This window comes from Adiantum capillus-veneris, chromosome 13 (genome assembly GCF_014529385.1).
Source record: "Adiantum capillus-veneris isolate H3 chromosome 13, ASM1452938v2, whole genome shotgun sequence".
NCBI classification, from domain to species: Eukaryota; Viridiplantae; Streptophyta; class Polypodiopsida; order Polypodiales; family Pteridaceae; genus Adiantum; species Adiantum capillus-veneris.
The window spans coordinates 34,399,709-34,418,501 of record NC_140943.1 but is presented as its reverse complement, the minus strand read 5'-3'; the positions used below and the strand labels follow the sequence as shown (position 1 = coordinate 34,418,501).

General features: G+C 42.7%; 1 protein-coding gene across 4 annotated transcripts in view; it reads right to left on the bottom strand.

The window, feature by feature from the left end:
* The window catches only part of LOC147443792 (histidinol-phosphate aminotransferase 1, chloroplastic-like), a 57,591-nt gene extending 49,599 nt beyond the window's left edge, over positions 1-7,992 (bottom strand). For 2 of the 4 annotated variants that reach the window (XM_086526586.1, XM_086526587.1), the window contains exon 1: positions 7,648-7,990. In XM_086526586.1, coding sequence (XP_086382712.1) covers positions 7,648-7,935 — 288 coding nt within the window. In that variant the 5' untranslated portion in view covers positions 7,936-7,990. Of the gene's footprint in view, positions 1-7,647 lie in introns of all 4 variants that reach the window. The other 2 variants (XM_086526588.1, XM_086526585.1) reach the window with 2 other exon arrangements.
* Positions 7,993-18,793: the final 10,801 nt, after the last annotated feature.

Below are 18,793 nucleotides of genomic sequence, written 5' to 3'. Positions count from 1 at the left end.
ACCTTTATGAAGTTCAAGTATCGCACGACCCACGCATCAAAGTGGGCCGGCAAAGAGTCCTTCACAGGATTCCAGACACTGTTGGCGATCTCACTCGACGCCATACAGTTCGGTACCAGTACCTCACTTTATAAAGGAGGGGATGTCACGTGCACATCTAACCCTATGTGCATGTGGACAAGCTACTTCATGACAAGGGTTCAATTAGCTTAAGAAGTGTTCTGGCACCTTTGTGGGTCTGTTCGCAGGCCGTGCATGTCCAGGCACTTAGAGTAGATGCATATCCTCTGGTTGCACATGTAATAGACTTGGACACTCCAAGTCAAGAATCTACCATGACAGCACCAAATAACCACTTCAAAACAGTTCACGGTTCACAATTTATTCGACATTGGCCCGGTATTGGCCCGGTAGAGTTCCGTGCCTAGAGACATTGGCCCCAAAGACAGGCGCCCTTTTCGGTGTTTCTTTTTGTATTAATCTGAGTTCAAAGTACAAGAGTGCGGGCAAGCGCTCACACTCAGACTCTGCGTCCAGATGCTCTGAGTTGTGAGAGGCCTGCTCACATATTTAAACTTACAAGGGTTGCTAAAAGCAGAGCCCCAAAAATTGAAAATCAAAAGCCCATAAATAAAGCAAAGGCTCTTTCTCTCTCTTGCTTATAAAATAACGCAAGTTCCAAAAAGCTGTCCAATCAAAAGCTTTTAGAATAAAGCAGAAGCGTTTTCTCTCTCATTCTTCTATGCTTTTATAAAATAAAAGCAAAAGCTTCTCTCTCTCTCATCTCTTGCGTTGAGTAAAATCAAAAGCCAAAATCTGCCCAGCTTTCCGTTAATCCGCTGGTGTCCGTACAACAGGCCACGTGTCAGCCCGCCACGTCAGTAAATCAGGGTTCGAGTTAGGGTTAGGGTTAGGGTTAGGGCTAGGGCAGAATTAGGGTTTCTAATTTAGGGTTAGGGTTTAGGGTTTTTTATTTTAGGGTTTCAATAGAATTAGGGTTTCTAGTTTTAGGATTAGGTTTTCAGCAGAATTAGGGTTTCTGGCAGCCACGTCATCACTTTGTGACAGCACACAGCATGATCATCAGTGTTACCATCAGAATCCATCACGAGCATCTTACAGTGCATAGAACCTATTTCCCTATTTTAGCCATTTTTCACTTATTATTAACAAGTGACTTTGTTGGAAAACTGGGTAGGGCAATTCTAGTAAGTCAATATATAAGGAAACCTAGCGCTAGCACTTTCTGGCAAGAGAGGCAGCAGATACACAACTTGCAATGCACCTTCTCAGCAAGACCGGCAAGACAACCTAGCGTTTTTCAGCCAACAAGATCACCTAGCGTTTTCTACAGCAGATAGCCAGCGTTTTCTACAGCAGCAAGCCTAGCGTTTCCAGTAGTAACCATCAGCCTGGCGTTTTTGCATTTGCAGATTTACATCAGCGTTTGCAAATTCCCGGCGACAGGATCAGCCATTGCATCAGCGATTTCAGTTTTCAGCACTCCGCAACCGCAGCCCCCAAACCTTGCAGATCTCACCTTCCCGCAGCAGATCCTCGCCGCACGGTCAGATCAGCCAGCGTTTGCAGATTCAGCCCGCTATTCGCAGATTTCAGCATCTGCGTTTTCAGCGCGTCGTCGTCGCATCGTCATCACCGCCATCATCACCGACATAGAGTCAGAATTCAGCAGATACAAGATTTGCATATTTCAGCCCTTAGAGTTTTCAGATTTTAGCCCGTCTCGTCACCGTCCTCATCGTCGGCAAGTCCAATGCATTTAGACCATTGTACGAGATTTGTGCAATCAATAGCATAGACTTCTCTCGCCATCGAGAGGGGGCCCTTGAAGGAGGGTTTGATAACATTCTGGTGTCATATTCTTCTCTCTCTATCTCTCAGTCTCAGTACCTTCATTCACAGTGTTGATCCACTTTGTTTATGATCACTTGCACCCTCTCACTAAAGGAACGGAAGGCTCTCCCTCGCAAGTAAAAGGAACCCTTGAGCACAGTTCGGAGCACTCATCTTGAGCAAAGTTCAACATTCACTTCGACTGCACCTTAGACACAACTCAGATCATCTGGGCGTTGAGTCTGAGAGTGAGAACCCTCCCACTCCCTTGTACTTTGAGCACAGATTAATACAAAAAGAAATACCAAAAGGGGCGCCAGTCTTTGGGGCCAATATCTCTAGGCACGGAACTCCGTCGGGCCGTGTCGAATCAATTGTGAACAATGAATTGTTTTGAAGTGAATCTCTGCTGTGTCGCGGTAGAATCTTGACTTGGAGTGTCCAAGTTTGTTACAGTTACCGCGGCCGCATTCCCCATTCAAGTCAGTAGAATCTACATTGAGGTATTGCATGTGTGTGCATTCTATTTACGTGTCAGGTGCAACGGAATTCAAATGGTGAAGGTCTAGGTTTTACACTTCCACAAATCCTTTTCTATCTTTCCTTGCGATTCCTTTTAGCTTGAATGATGGTTTCTTTTACTTTTCCCTGAAGAGAGGGAATGAGAAAATGCAATAGAGATGTGTAGAGAGAGAGAGAGAGAGAGAGAGAGAGAAAGAAGAGGAGAGGGACACCCAATGGGGTCCCAACCAACCCTCTCAAGGCCCCCCCACTCCGTTGCCGATGTGGTATTTGCTTTTGATTGCGTAAATGGAATATACACACCATGCAATACCTCAAGTGCAGACTCTACTGACTTGAATGATGACAGTCACCATGGTAACTCCTCAAGACGAGGCACCTCCAGGCTGATTTGATGCACCTTTGGATCCTTCTTGATGTGGGATTGCGGATGGCCATCAAGGGTAGATATGGGGCTGATTTGCGCTCCCGATGTGAGAGGAATGAAGGGCTGAGAGCTGGCTGCAAAAACACAGATCTGGGACGAAAAACGTAGCACAACGTCGCGTAAAGCGGGGTTGAAAACGCAGATCTCGATGACGGCGATAACATATATCCGACCCTAGTCGAGTACTCGGTCGTGAACGCCGCGATGCTAGACAAGTTCCCCCTCGCGAGCCATGCCCTACATTTAAGTCTTTCTTATCTGCTGGTGGTAAAGTCGAAGATTTGTTGATCCTTTCCTTGTGCAAGAGGATCCTTCAGAGGTCTAAGAAGCAACAACTCCCTCGACCTCCCCCTTCTCAATCGGAAGCCTTAATACCCGCTGAGAAAGCTGAAGATTCGGAAGATTCCAGTTCTTATGTGACAACCAACAAGCACATAACCCCTTCTTTGGCCGTGATCCAGGCAGGAAAATTTGCCTCGTCGCCGCCCTTGCAGAATACGGTCTTTGTCTCTAAACAGATACCAGATGCTATGGTGAATGATAATTCTTCAAACTTGAAGACTCCGGTCCTTGCCTTCAGCGGTGCAAAGGATAAAGCAGATACAGACTCTTGCAGCACGACTTTAGTCGCTGCAATTGAATCATTGGACACAAATTGTTCTATTGATAAACCTTTACAGATGGATATACCTTCAAAAACTACTCTGTCTCAATCTACGACATCCCTTCACGAGGATTTTACTGTTCCAGACAAACCAATAAAACACTTTACAGATTTCCAACCATTGGTCATCACTCAACAGAAAACTCAAGTCAGTTTACCAATAATTTCACTCGAAGCAAATACGGATTCAATCTTTTGTTGGACAAAGATCGAAGCTACAAAAGACTTTGACAAAGGCTCTAATCAAGTTGCAGATGTGATACTCATACTTTTGACAAAGATGAGACAAGAGATATGATCAGTTTTCAGTTTGGCAAAATAGTCATGGTCAATAACAGTGCCATGACACGGGACTTAACAGAAAGAGCTTTGGATGCAGAAGCACAACAACAATACATTTCCTTCTCCCGGAGGTTTCTACAACTACCCTGGGTTTTATTTTAAAGAGGGAGGGAATGTCACGATTGTGACTATGTTAACAGCAATACATCTACTCCTAGTTGCAGATACGCGAAGTGCCATGCCAAGGAGAACTCCTGCGCTTGGATGGTCATACCCCTTCGCCCAAGAGACATACCTCTTCGCCAAAAGCCACACTCCTTCGACGACTGGTCACACCTCTGCACCCTACGGATGCGACTCTTCACCCAATGGAGCTCTTCGCCGAAAGGATGTGTCTTTTCGCTTAAAGTCATGTCTCTTCACAAAGAGACATGCCTCTTCACTAATGACTTCAATTCCTATAAAAAGAACCCTTGTATCACACATTCATTCAATCAAACACAGAGTCTTCTGAGTCTTGTTTCTGAGTTCAGTTCAAGTTTCTTAAGTCTTAATCATGAGTTTAAGTACTTAATAAAGGATTAGTACCTAGAATCCTCACAAATCCGTGAGGACAAATTCGAGCCACATTCCGGCCACGGAATGGGCTGAAAACTGAAAACCTTGATGTTGATCTGCTGCTAGGGCTGATCCGACGAGAATCTACAAAAACGCCAAGGCTGAAGAAAACGCTGGTTGATTTGGAGCAAAAACTCTCGGCTAGTCTGCTCCCTTGCTGGCTGTCACGTGCACATCTAACCCTATGTGCATGTCGACAAGCTACTTCAGGTCCAGGGTCAGGTCAGCTTAGGAAGTGTTCTAGCACCTTTGTGAGCCTGTGTGCAGGCCGTGCATATCCAGGCACTTAGAGTAGTTGCATATCCTCTGGTTGCACACAGCATGATCTTCAGCATGACAATCAGTACCCATCATGAGCATTTTACAGTGCACGAAACCCATTTTCCCTATTTTATCCATTTTTTCACTTATTATTATAAGTGACTTTGTTGGGAAACTGGGTAGGGTAAATTTGCTAAGTTCTATAAAAGTAACCTATCCTAGCACTTTCTGGCAGAAAAGGCAACAGAAGTTCCCACAACTTACAGTGCACCTTCTCAGCAAGACCGGCAGGATACCCTAGCATTTTCAGCAGCACTAGATCAGCCCTGGCGTTAGCAGATTTCAAATTCAACCTGGCGTTTCTGCAGATTGCAACGTTTTGCAGAATCCCGGCGTCATATCAGCCCTAGCATCAACGTTTTTAGTTTTCAGCACTTAGACACCGCAAGATCAGTCCCTAACCTCGCAGATCTCACCTACCCGTAGTAGATCCTCGCCACACGGTCAAATCAGCCATCGTTTTCAGGATTCAGCCCGCTGTCCACAAATTTCAGCACCTAGGTTTTCAAGGCATCGTCGTCGCCATCGCCATCCTCGCCGACACAGTGTTAGAATTCAACAGTTCGCAGTTTTGCAGATTTCAACCCCTAGCGTTTTCAAATTTCAGCCCGTCTCGTCGTTGTCATGATTGTCGTCGACATCGTCGGCAAGTCCATTGCATCTAGACCATTGTACCAGATTTGTGCAATCAATAGCATAGATCTCTCTCGCCATGGAGAGGGAGACCCTTGGAGGAGGGTTTGAGAACCATCTGGTGTCGTATTTCTTTTCTCACTATCTGTCTCAACAACTTCATTCACAGTGTCATTCACTTTGTTTGTGATCATTGCACTCTCTCACTAAAGGAACAGAAGGCTCTCCCTTCCGTAAGTAAAAAGAACCCTTGAGCACAGTCCGAAGCACTCATCTTAAGCAAAGTTCAACATTCACTTCCGTTGCACCTTACACTGGCACTATTTGCTCCTTCTGCAACTTATGCCAAATGAGAGATCTCTTGCTCCCTTTATAGGTGAGGTAGAGGCCTTATAAATTTATTTAAGTTGAGGTAAGACAATTGTCCACCAAGTCATAAGGAGGATACCAAGGAGTCTACCAATGTGGTAGAGAATACAATCTGAAGGACTCCAACCTTCTAGTGTCACGTAGACATGGCTCTGTGTGCCACAAGGACATGCTTCATCGACGTCCAGAGCCAATTTTGCACCTATCACTACATAGGAGTTTCTAGAATCCTAGGAGGATTAGTATCGGCAATTTTGTGAGCCTGTTCGCAAGACCTGCATGTCTGGACTAGATTAGGTTTTCCAATTTTGGAACCCTCTTGCATAAATGAATTGTGCAAGGTTTTGACTGGTGTTGTTACAATATGGAGGACATCTCGCATGACGTGCATGTAGTTTTAGGTTAAAGGAATCCAACAAGCCATTCCCCGCATCAATCGAATTCCCAGGTGGGTAAATAACGACAGTTTTAGCAAGAAACTTTGCCAAAGTCAAGTTTGTTAGTAACCAGTATTCCACCCTATAAAGAAAGCAAGAGAGCTAACGTTTTGCATCAATTGAGATCGCAAGCACTTGAGGAGCGTAGCACAAATTAGCCCTAGCATTTTGCAGAAGATGAGCAAACGCCAGATCTAGCCTAATGTTTTTGCATACTCTTAGCGTTTTGCTCCCAAATCGTAGATTAGCCCAGCATTTTCAGTTTTCAGTCTTTTCTCGCGCTGGTGGCCAAGATCTACTAATGCTAGGCTCTCCGTTGTAGCCCGGTACTTCGGCAGCCCATTGAGCCTCTTCTCAGCCATTCCCTCGCCGCATTGAGTGCTCCCATTGCTGTCCATCATCAGCTTCATCATTATCTGCATTTTCAGCCCAGCTCTATGCGACGAATGAGCTGAGTTTTTGTTGCCAAATCTGTGTTTTTGCAGCCAGCCCTTGATTCCTCTCATACCATATCTACCCCTCGGTGGCCTTCAACAACCCCTCATTGATACGGATCCAAAGGTGCATCAAATCAGCCCCGAAGGCACTTCATTTTGAAGAGTTACCACAGCGACATTCCCCATTCAAGTCAATAGAGTCTACATTGAGGTATTGCATGTGTATACATTCCATATCAGAAGCAAATACCACATCAACAATTGTGTGGGGGGGCCTTGAGAGGGTTGGTTGAGACTCCATCGGGCGTCATTCTTCTCTTCACCCAAGCCTACAAGAGTCTACATGGCCATGGAAAGAGGCAAAAACATAAAGCTACACATGATAGGAAAACCACATGACAAAAGTACCTCATTCTTGCCAGGCACAGCCACAAAACAACCCTCACCGCTATCACTTGTCCCTGAGAAATACCGGGACCAACTGGACAAATCCAAAGAGATGCAATAACTCTAGCAGTAGCGTTTCTAGCGCATACTTTAGAGGATCCCCAAAAGCTTTTGATGGAGTTTTGAGTACTTTTGCTTGCATAGTGGACTGATTGTGAGTGAATGCAAAACAAAGGTTATGCTTGTGAAAACCAACCATAAAGAGAAGTACATTGTGTACATCAACGTGACACTTGAGAAATTGAGAGTTTTAAGTACCTTGGCCTTGAGATTTCAGCCAATCACAAGTGGCATGAATGCGTCGTTTGGAAGACAGTACTAGCTTTTTCTCACGTTAGGACTTGCTTCATATTTTCAGGCATGACCTAGACCTATATACTTTCCTCTTCCAGCTACAGTGTGGTTCTCATAGCCACTATCCTTGAGCATCAAGAATCACTTATCACTCCCACACATAATACATCACATGTATCTATGGTCCTATATGTCATATTTGACCTCCAAGGACGATAATTAAATCTCTCTCTCTCTCTCTCTCTCTCTCTCTCTCTCTCTCTCTCTCTCTCTCTCTCTCTCTCTCTCTCTCTCTCTCATTGGGTGCACCGACTCATGCACACCTTAAAGAGTGATGCGTACCTCGAAAGGAAGGATTGGCGTGTAAGGAGCAAGCTGACGAAGGTGAGGACGAATGAAGGCCTCACTACTCTGCAGAGAAGCAGGAGCTGCAGCTGCGGTTGCAGCATGAGGAGAGAAAGAATCCATTGTGCAGGAGGGAGAGTGCTTGCTGAAGAGGATGCCTGGTTGTAAACTTCTGCGGAAACTCTTACGGCCATGATCTTTCCCAATTTCTGCTGAGATTTGAAAGTCTACGAGGCCCAATTGTAGAGCTTCCATCCCCGAACTGAAGCCTCCCGCCTTCAGCATAAAAGCAGCCGTCGGGATTCACAGCCGGCCGACAAGGAGCCCATGATTACACGAGCAGCCAGGTTGTAAATTGTAGGGAAAATTTTCAAAATACCCCTCTAATTTGTGGAAATTCCCAAAATACGTCTCAAATTTCAAAAATTCCCAAAATACCCTTGTATCTATTTTAGTTTGATTGTTCACGATTCCCGAATCTTTATTCTTTTTTTATAATATAGATCCGTTTTTTCGTGCTTAGCATGTAATTTGTCACAAATTACCTACCAAGAAAAGATAATTATGTCTAAAAATAATGAAGCAATTCATCTCCAAAGCCTACATAACCAGCTCAAATTCTAGTTTTAGTATCTTGTATTGATAGACAATCAATCTTCTTATGAAAAGCTACAATTTTTTTTATCTTTGGAGGGAATTTTGGAAAATTTGAAGGGCATTTTGGGCAAAATATGAGGGGTATTTTGTGAATTTCTGAAATTTGAGGGGTATTTTGGGAATTTCCACAAATTAGAGGGGTATTTTGGTATTTTTTCCTAAATTGTAATGTTATGGATTGTGTGTCATTATTGCAAGGCCGAATACTACCACATACCCAAATTCGAATGGGCACCAGTCCAAAGCATAGCGGTCCATTTGAAAATGGCAGGCGAACTTGTTATACACTGCCATTCAAGTAACTAAAACAGGTTTTGAATGTTGATTGGTCATTTTGAAATGACGCAATTAAGGCCCTATTTGGGCGGCCTTAGCACCTTGTCCAAAATGACCTTAGTTTTGGTGTTCAATTGGCTGCCAGCAAGGAAATGGTGTGCATGTCTCTTCGGTTGTGTGTATGCAGAGAGACCCACATTTCATAGTTGGAAAAGGTGATTGGCGGAGAAAACATGAGCTAGTAGGCTAGGGAGTACATGTAATTAGTCGTGGTGCAAGTATGTCTCTGTCCGAATAGGCAACGGAAGATGCAATGAAGTCATGGAATGTATCCAATCCAGTGGACACCTCGACTTCAATCTAGCTCGAATCCAAAAAGATCCTCTAATTAACACTAGAGAACACCTGTAGTGCCACATGCATATACAGGGCAAATATGGAGAAGAGATATCACTAAGTAAGAAGACACATGACATTTGAGAATGTGTGAGGGAAAGAGAGAGAGAGAGAGAGAGAGAGAGAGAGAGAGAGAGAGAGAGAGAGAGAGAGAGAGATAGGAAGGACCTCCATGCTTATACAAATTTGCATATAGACCAAGGCTAGTCCAACATAGATATGGCATGCTCTCGATGGATAGACCCCCAATACACACAACTACTAATACTATTATCGTCATCTACTCCTGACCTCTAGCAATATACGGGAACCAACCGAACATGCACGGGGAGTAGCAAGATGAAGATCTCCTCTTGGAAATAGGGTTGAACAAGAGAAATAAGATTTGCATCCTCAAGGCAGAAAGAAAGGCTTCCCTCAGAGGCTTTGGTAAGCTCCACCTCTCCATAATGAAGTCATCCTGAAGAAGGATGCCCTGAAGATCATTGATCTGGTAACTACTACTCCTAGTCCTGTTGAATATATTGTACCATAGGTGAGATCACCTCCAAGGCCCTAAAGGTGTGCCCTGATAATACATAGATCGCCTAACCAGCTAGCTGCCAAAAAATGCAGATGGCTACCCTGTTACCATACACATTTGGTAATGATGTGTGTGAACACAATTAGGACCGTCGGGGCATTTTTTCCCCCACTAGGAGGTTTTTTCCCTTGTGCATTGTATATACGCCCATCACTCTATGGCTATCTTATCTTTTCATTGCACACTAAGTAATACAACTCTCTATTGTGTGCCTTCAGCTTCCTTCATGTTCTCCAAGCTGTGTGCGCTCCTCTGTAACCCTATTACCAACAATTGGTATCAAAGCAAGTTGCGTCCTCCCGGGCTTGGTCTCCATCACACGCCTGCTCACTTTATTTGATTTTGGTGAGCTTTGGTGAGCTTCAGTAGGTCAACAAATACTTTGGGTAAGCTCATAGAGCTTGGTCTGCTCATAATTTCCATCCGGGCTCATTTCGGCCTCCGTTTTCTCTACAAGCAGTACTATGCATGCAGATTCATCCTTTTGTGTAGAATTTTTGCCAGTGCCTCTTTGTGCATAATAGGTCCCTTACAGTCTTCTTTGGGTTGTGCTATATAGCACGCATTAGTCCCGCTTTGTTTCTCCTCTTTTCGGGTAGTTTTCACATTAGGTGCAGACATTCGCCATGGCTGACAACAACATAGATGTGTTCAAGATGTTTGCTAATGAGGATAGATTGGGGACCATTACCCAATGTGGGCTTACATGATGTAACATGTTCTTGTGTCAAAAAGCATTTGGAATTTTGTGCAGGGCATTGATGTATGTCTTAGTTCGGGATTCCAGATGTTGCAGGTTTTGGTGGCAGAATCACTGCTGCTAGAGTTGTTTTGCCTACAGCTGAGCAAGCTTGTTGGGATGTTAGAGATGCAAGTTGCAATGAGGCTAAAATTGTGATATTTAGGGATGAGCTTTATGCAAGTCACAATGAGGCTAAAATTGCATTGCTGCGTAAAGAGCTAGAGTCGAAGATTATGCATGAGGAAGATGAAATGGACACTTTCCTTGCTGGTATCACGGATGTTAATGAGCAACTTATTTTTGTAAGTGTAGTTATTTCTAACAGTCCCTTGTGCAAATTGTTCTCGATGCTCTGTTAGATTCTTACCAGACTTTTGCTAGTACTTGGAGACTTATGACCCAAGGAAATCCAGAAGTTGTCACGTTTGATGCATTATGCACATTGTTGTTGCAAGAGTCACTTTCCACAAAAAAACAAGGCTAAATAGCGTGCAATTGAACAAACATTTATTGTTGCGCAAAGAAAAAGCGGTAACAGCAATGTAGCTAATTCTCATGGTCCTTCTGCGAGTGGTAAATCACCTGTTCTTAATGCTTCTACTATTGGTAGCTCTTCATCTGGGAATTCTGGTGAAAAGGGCAAAAAGAAGATGCGTTGTCATTATTGTAAAGCTAATGATCGTTTGATCAAGCAGTGTCCAAAATTGAAGAAAAAAGAGGCTAAGAAGAAAGAGGTTGGTTCCACTACAAGTGCACCTATTGTAGAGTCTTCTTTGAAAGGAGATTGTGATGCTGATGTAGATGCAGAATGGGCTTTTAGTGCATAGTGCACTTATGATCCTTATGTCCATGATGCATGTATGTTATTTGTTGCAGATGCTCATGTGTGTTACTTTGACAGTGGTGCTACAAAGCACGTTACCTCTCATCATGACTTGTTTACCTCTCTCAAGGATGTCCCACATGGGAGTACAGTCACTTGTGCTAATAATGCCTCTTATCCAGTCAAGGGAGTTTGAAAGATTGTGTTGATTGTTGTAAATGGAAGTTCTTTCACATTTGTTGATGCACTTTATGTACCTGGGATCGAAAAGAACCTTTTGTCTATATTTGCACTTGTTAGACTTGGTCTTGTTGTCAAATTTGTGGATGACAGATATACAATTCATGATCTCAGTTTTGGTGATGAAATTGTTGCATCTAGCATTTTATGTCATGGGTTGCATAAGCTCACTTTGTATGACAAGTGTGGGCAAAATTTTTCAAAATCGGTTTTGTATTCAAAGGTTGTTTCAGATGCAAAACTTTGGCATGCACATTTGGGCATCTGAATTTTTCTAGTTTGCTGCGTTTGCAGAAATCTAATATGGTTGATTCTTTGTTGCCGCCTCTTGAAGCACCTATAAAGCATGTTTGTGAAGGTTGTATTTTGGGTAAGATGTAGCATTCAAAGTTTCCAAAGGATTCAGTTAGGGCTACATGCAAGTTGCAACTTATGCATAGTGATGTTTGTGGGCCCATGCAAACTCCGTCCTTTGGCAATTACCTTTACTTCATGACTTTGATTGATGATTACTCCATGGCATGCATGGGTACATTAGCTTAAAGATAAGTCCAAAGTGTTTATGTGCTTTAAGCAATTTCTCCCTATGACTGAAAATGTCTCTAAATGTACTATGGGCACCTCCTTTCAGATCAAGAGGGGGAGTATATGTCTCATGAATTTAATGCTTTTGGCTAGTCGTGGGTTAAAACACCAATATACAGTGTCGTCTACATCTCAACAAAATTGTGTTGCTGAGAGGAAAAACATGTCGCTTACGGAGATGGCATGATGTATGGTCAAGAGTCAAGCTTTGCCACATTCATTTTGGCTTGAGGCCATCATGTGTGCTACTTATGTACTTAACAAGTGTCCTATGAAAGCTTTGCAGTCTATGACTCTTTATGAAGCATGGCATGATCAAAAGCCATCTATTGATCACATGCGCGTTTTTGGTTGTTTGGCTTATGCTTTGGTGCCACAAACGCAGTGTAGAAAATTGGATGATAAGGCTGTCAAATGCATTTTTGTTGGTTATAGTGCTGAAAGCAAAGGTTACATGTTGTACCATCCACAAACAAAGCATATCTTGGTTTTATGGGATGTTGTATTTGTGAAAGATTATGTTCAGCCCTTGCTGCAAGTACTAGTGACAGCAATGTAAGCTCATAGGACATTTATGACAATTTGTTGCCTCTTTTTCAGTGGTGGAAATTTGAATGAGGCAAATGTACAGCCTATGGGGGGTTTTGAAAATGTTACAGATTAGCTATTATTGGTGCATATGCACATGGTGTACTTGATGTGGAAAGGTCTAAGAATGAGCACGCTAGAGGTATGCCAAAATGGTTGGTGCATACTTTGCGTGACAGTAAATTGGATGCACCTTCGTCTAGTTGTACCGTTCACGTTCTTGCCATGCATCTCATGCATTAGATTGTTATGCTTTGGCTATTTCTAGCTTATGTGATATTAAGGAACCCTCTGTCTTTTGATGAAGCACAGGATTCAAAAAATTGAATGGTTGCCATGCAATCATAATATGATGCACTTATAGAAAATGACACATGGACTTTATCTGATTTGCCTCTTGGCAAACAGGCCATTGGTACGAAGTGGGTTTACAAGTTGAAACGCAAGCCGGATGGTGAGATTGATCGCTATAAGGCTTGACTTGTTGCAAAGGGTTATACACAACAGAAAGGTATAGATTATGAAGAGACTTTTGCTCCCACTTGTCGTATGACTACTGTATATTTTCTATGTGCATTGGCAGCTCATTTTGGATGGTATGTACATCAATAAAATATTGTTACTGCTTTCTTGAATGGTGATCTATTTGAGGAAGTTTATGTAACGCAGCCTTGCGGTTTTGTCATTAAAGGGTAAGAAGATAAAGTGTGCAAATGTAAGAAATATTTGTATGGGTTGAAGCAATCTATTCGTGCTTGGTATGAGAAAGCTGACACTCATCTAGTTAAATGAGGCTTTCGTAACAGTCCAACAGAAATCATTTTGTATGTAAAGTGTGAGGGCGATGTACTTCTCATCGTTGTTCTATATGTGGATGATTTGCTGATCACTGGTCCGAACGAGGCGCATATTGCTAAATTTAAGGCTGATTTGCATGCTACTTTCAAGATGAAAGATTTGGGGTTGTTGCATCATTACTTGGGCTTATAGTTTAAGGAATGCGATGGTGGTATTGCTTTGTGTCAGACAATTTACATAGAAACATTGCTATTTAAATTTGGACTTGAGGATTGCAAATCTATTGCCACTCCCATGGAAACACGTTTGAAATTGAGTCTTCATGATGATGGTGATCCTGCCCATGTCACTCTTTACCAAACTGTTGTTGGTGGATTCCTTACTTATGTATGCAAGACAGGGCCATATATTCAGTTTGCAGTTTAACAGCAAATTTATGCATACCCTAGTGTATAAGGATTGGCAAGCTATCAAGCGGATCTTTTGCTACTTGAGTGACACTTTACATCTTGGGTTGTTTTATCCCAAGGGGGGATCATTGCCGCTAGATTTACATGCTTTTTCGGACTTAGGTTGGTGGGCTGGTTGTTTTGACATGTGAGAGTCCGCAAGTGTTTTCTATTTCATGCTCAACAGTTCATGCATATCATGGTTGAGCAAGAAGCAACCTAATGTGGCCACTTCTAGTTGTGAGGTTGAGTACAGGGAAATCTTCGCAGCTACGGTTGAGTGTGTATAACTCATGCGCCTTATGGGGCTGATTTGGGTGTTGGGCATGACACTTCCAACACTATCAACAATGACAGTTAGAGCGCATTGGCAGTTGCAAGGAACCAAGTTTCTCATGCCCGCACAAAGCACATTGAGGTGCACTTTGTTAGGAGAGACTCTCATTAGGAGAGATCAGCTTGGCATATGTGCCAACACATGACAACCTCGCAGATCTTTTCACAAAGGAATTGTCTCGTGAGAAGTTTGAAGCTTTTCGCAAAGCTTTGGGCTTATTCCCTCTTGTGGATTGATCATGTCCTTACGGCATGGCATTTCCCTATACAAGGAGATTTATTACCATATACATGTGGTAGTGATGTGTGTGAACACACTTAGGAAGATTGGGGCATTTTTTCCCTTACTGGGAGGTTTTCCCCCCATGCATTGTATATTCGCTCATCACTCTAGGGCTATCTTATATTTCCATTGCATAGTAAGTAATATAGCTCTCTATTATGTGCCTTGAGCTTTCTTTGTCTTCTCCAAGTTATGTACGTTCCTCTGCAACCCTATGTCCAACATACCCTCCTCTCTGCCTATTGAATTGCCACATCTACCCCCCAAAAGACTGGCCATATGAGGGCACCCACACATCATATGCCCTCTAACTTCTAAATTGGGAGCCTTAGTTGCCATGCTTTGGCATTCTTCACAAGACTTGCACCAATGATGGACATCATGCTAGATGCTTGGCCACACATACCCCTCCTGCAAAAATTTAAGCAAAGTGATCTTTGAAGCAAAATGACCACCATAAGAGCCCTCATGATTCTCCTCTATAATCCTATAAATTTTCTCTTTCCATGACACCCTTGTCATCATAAAATCAGTCCCTTTCAGGTACAAGGCATTACCAAGTAGCACATACCTTTTGGCACAATTGATTTATCCAAGTCTGACAAAAGCATACCTACTAGTAGAAACTCTTCTTTCCTCTCCAAATCTTCCCTTCCCAAATAAAGAGCAGAATCATCCCTTAATACATACAATCGGCCAATTGAACCTTGTGCTACATTTATGTGTTTCTTCATTTTGAGACTTGTCCACATGTCTTAAACTCCAAGCTTCAAAATGTTACCATATACATGTGGTAGTGATGTGTGTGAACACATTCTAGACTAATAGATAGGGGGTAGCATTTGGAACAACTTTCCCAAAAGAACCATATGCAAAAAAGTTGTAAAAAGGACCGCCGGGGCATTTTTTCCCCCTTTAGGATATTTTTTCCCCCGTGCGTTTCTATATATGTCCATCATTCTAGGGCTATCTATCTTTCCATTGCACACTAAGTAATACACTCTCTCTTGTGTGCCTTAAGCTTCCTTTGTCTTCTCCAAGCTGTGTGTGTTTTCCTACAACCCGAATTCCAAAAATTGGTATCTGAGCAGGTTGCGTTGTCAGACATTTTTTGGATGAGCATAAAGCTAGTAGATCGTGCAAGAAAGCTTGCTAACTAGCCTCATGTATATATGTGTACATAGTGCTTTGAGTCTTGGGAGTGACCATGTAAAAATTCATGCACAAAGGTTTGGTTTTTCTGGGCTTGGGTATTGGTGTTTTGGGTTGTTGGAGTCCCAAAACATGGTTTTCAATAAGTATTTTCAACCGTGCTTTATAGCTTTTGAATCAGACTTGTACATCATGAGTTATGTACGTCCGAAGCACGCGGTCTCGACTTAGAAAGTGATTGCAAATGCATGCGACAAAGGCAACTGGGCCATCTTGATAATCTAAAATCAGAAATGCGGAGATTTTATATTTTTGGAGACAGCCGAAGTAATGGGCTTCGAGCCGTGCTTTACAACGTCGCATTTGGTGGTCGGAGCGGTGCACTATGCTCTTGGGAAGTTGGTCCTGAGAAGGGGTCAAGTGGGAAATTTTCGGTGGGAAGTAGGGGAGAAGTGTGGGAGGAATGTTCCATGTGGCAAGGAAATAATCCCAAGGGGTATGAGAGGGGGAATGGGTGCCTATTTGGGGTGTATCAAAGGAGAGAGGAGCTTGGCTATGGGGGCTCGTGGACATTTGGGAGAGAAAGGGGTGTCATTTTTGAGTTCCCACCTGCTTCTCAGGCACGTGGACATCTTTTTGATCCCCTAGACATTTGCGCCCACCCCCTCCCTTGGCCCAAAAGTCACCGGCTGCCCATTTCTTACCCAAATGAAGCCAAAATTGGACCAATTAAATGAAGCCTTGCAAGAGAGCCTTGTCCGTTGAGGAGAGAGAAGAAATATCTTGGAATAGGAAATAAAAAAATGCCCCATTTGATAGCTGCAACACCTGCAAACTTTCCAGAGAGGTCATTCTTGAGCAAAAGAGAGTACACCTCCAACTTTGAGTGGCCATAACTCTCTCATCTTTTATCTGTTTTTAGCCTATGGATGCTCTACAGACATCTACTCAAGACAAGCTACGTCTTTATGTCCTTGGTTTCTCCTAATTCCAAGTGTGTTTCATGCTAGAAGGGTTCTTCATAAAATTTTACACGTGCTTATCACAGGAGGTTTCGGCGGTGCAATAGTTCTTCCTTCCAACGGTGTGACTCGTGCAATGTGATAGAGGCACTTGTTTTCCTTGTCATTTGCACGCTTACATCGTTTTGGTGCCCCCATTGAGGAGCAAGTGCTCATGTGCTCCAATTCTTGTGAAATATGTATATTCTGCAGGCAGAGAATGTAAAGGGGATGTGGGTCCTTATGGACAACCACCTATGTATGTGCAAATTGTGGACAACACTTAAGGCGGTCGTGTAATTGGATTGCAGCCTTTGGAGGGTCCTGAGGTTTTGTGAAGCCAAGCACTGGAGGGGGCGTTACCCAGTGTGAGGTGAATTAGATGGAGCAATCCATCGACATCCAACTTACGACGTCACATGTAAGTGTTTTGGTGGCAATCAAACATGGCGGATGAGTTTCCACAGTTTCATGGATTGACAAATGAGAATGCACGGACTTTTATTGAGAAATTGAATGTTAATTGCTTACTGCAAAATATACTAGATCAAGCTATATTATTGCGGTTGCTACAATACAATTTACAGGACGAGGCAAAAGTTTGGTTACAAAAATATGAAGAGGTGGTACAAGCACAAACTCCAGGGGTGGTTTTGGACTACAATCGTGTGAAGCAAGATTTTTTGGCACAGTACGGATCCATTGAAGTACTTGATGAAGTTTGGCATGAAATTTTGGGGTACACTTAGAAGGCTTATCAAAGTGTCGATAATTTTGTCATGCAGTTTACTTGTTTATGGGATAAATGGGCTCGAGCTTTGGGAAATGAGATCCCTCTAGCCATGCTAAAAAAAGACCGTTTTGTGGCAAACTTAAAGGAAAGTTTAAAGTTCAAAGTTGAGCTGAAAAGGCCCGCTACTTTTGAGGAAGCAGTCACTATCTCCAGGGAGAAAGAATGGAAAGCTCAAAGACTCAATGAGTATGAGAAAGCAGTTCATATGCAAGGTAATGGTGGCAAAAATGAGGGAAATCAGGTAGAGACTGAATCCCAACTTGCCAAACGGTAGAGAACACTGAACAATTACAACAAAATATGCAGACATGATGACCATGATGTAGGAATTACGGCTCAGTGTTCTTGGAGATGGTCATTGTAATGGAAATGGCCTATGAACTTTGAGAATAGCGGAATTAAGAGAATTAGAGTGAGCATTTTTGTGAGATTACTTTGAGAACATAGGACTGAATTTAATTGATGGTAGCAACATAAACATAGTACTCAATTAACTTGGCATGAACAATACTTTTGCAAGAGAAAGAGTATTAGAGAACATGACAATAGTTGAGGACCGGATTTACTTGGAGCCAGTCCCCCCTCCAAAAGGCGTTTATATTATAGATTCTCCCATCAAGTGAGACTTGTTACAATACAATCTTTGTGTTCCTTGTGACCTCGGTGATGCTATGAAGATGGAAAGCTTCATGCATCACGAGCTTAACATAAACTTTGCAAAAAGCATGAACTATCCCAAGCCTCAGTCCCAAGGCCTCAAACACCTTCGAAGGTGGAGAGAGCTAGCGGGGAATGAGGGTAGGAAAGAGGAAGGAGAATCATTCATACGAGAAAGAAATAGTTCCTCACTTATCATCACTCTTCTTGCTTAGCATAGCATAATAGCATAGTAATGAAGATGAAGAAGATGGCAAGCTTAAGCATTGAAGCATGGCTCTTGGTTGGATTTGCGTTCCATAGCCAAGAGTGTTGGTGTAGGCTCTCCACTTCTCAACAAACTTGGAGAAGGAGATGGAGCTCTTGCACTTTGCACTCCACACAGTGAGAGAATGTGTGTGTGTGTGTGTGTGTGTGTGTGGGAGAGTATACCTCCCTCTCATGCTTGGTTCACACCTCTCTCTCTCTCTCATGTATTATTTTATTATTTCATTTGGACATGTGTCCTCTTTTTCCTCTTTGAGAGAAAGAACTTCATTATTTATTTTTATGTATTTAAATTCTCATTGGACCCCTTTTAAACCTATCCAATAGCATTCAAGCACATCACGAGGGCCACATGTGGAGGATCATTTGAACATATGTCTTTTATGTTTATTAAGTCATTTGGTTGAATTGAATACTTCAAGGACGTAGTCAATCAAGCAAGCATATGTCTTTTATGAGTCTTAAGTCATTTGTTTTGAATTGAATACTTCAAGGCTTAGTCAATCAAGCGTGGAAA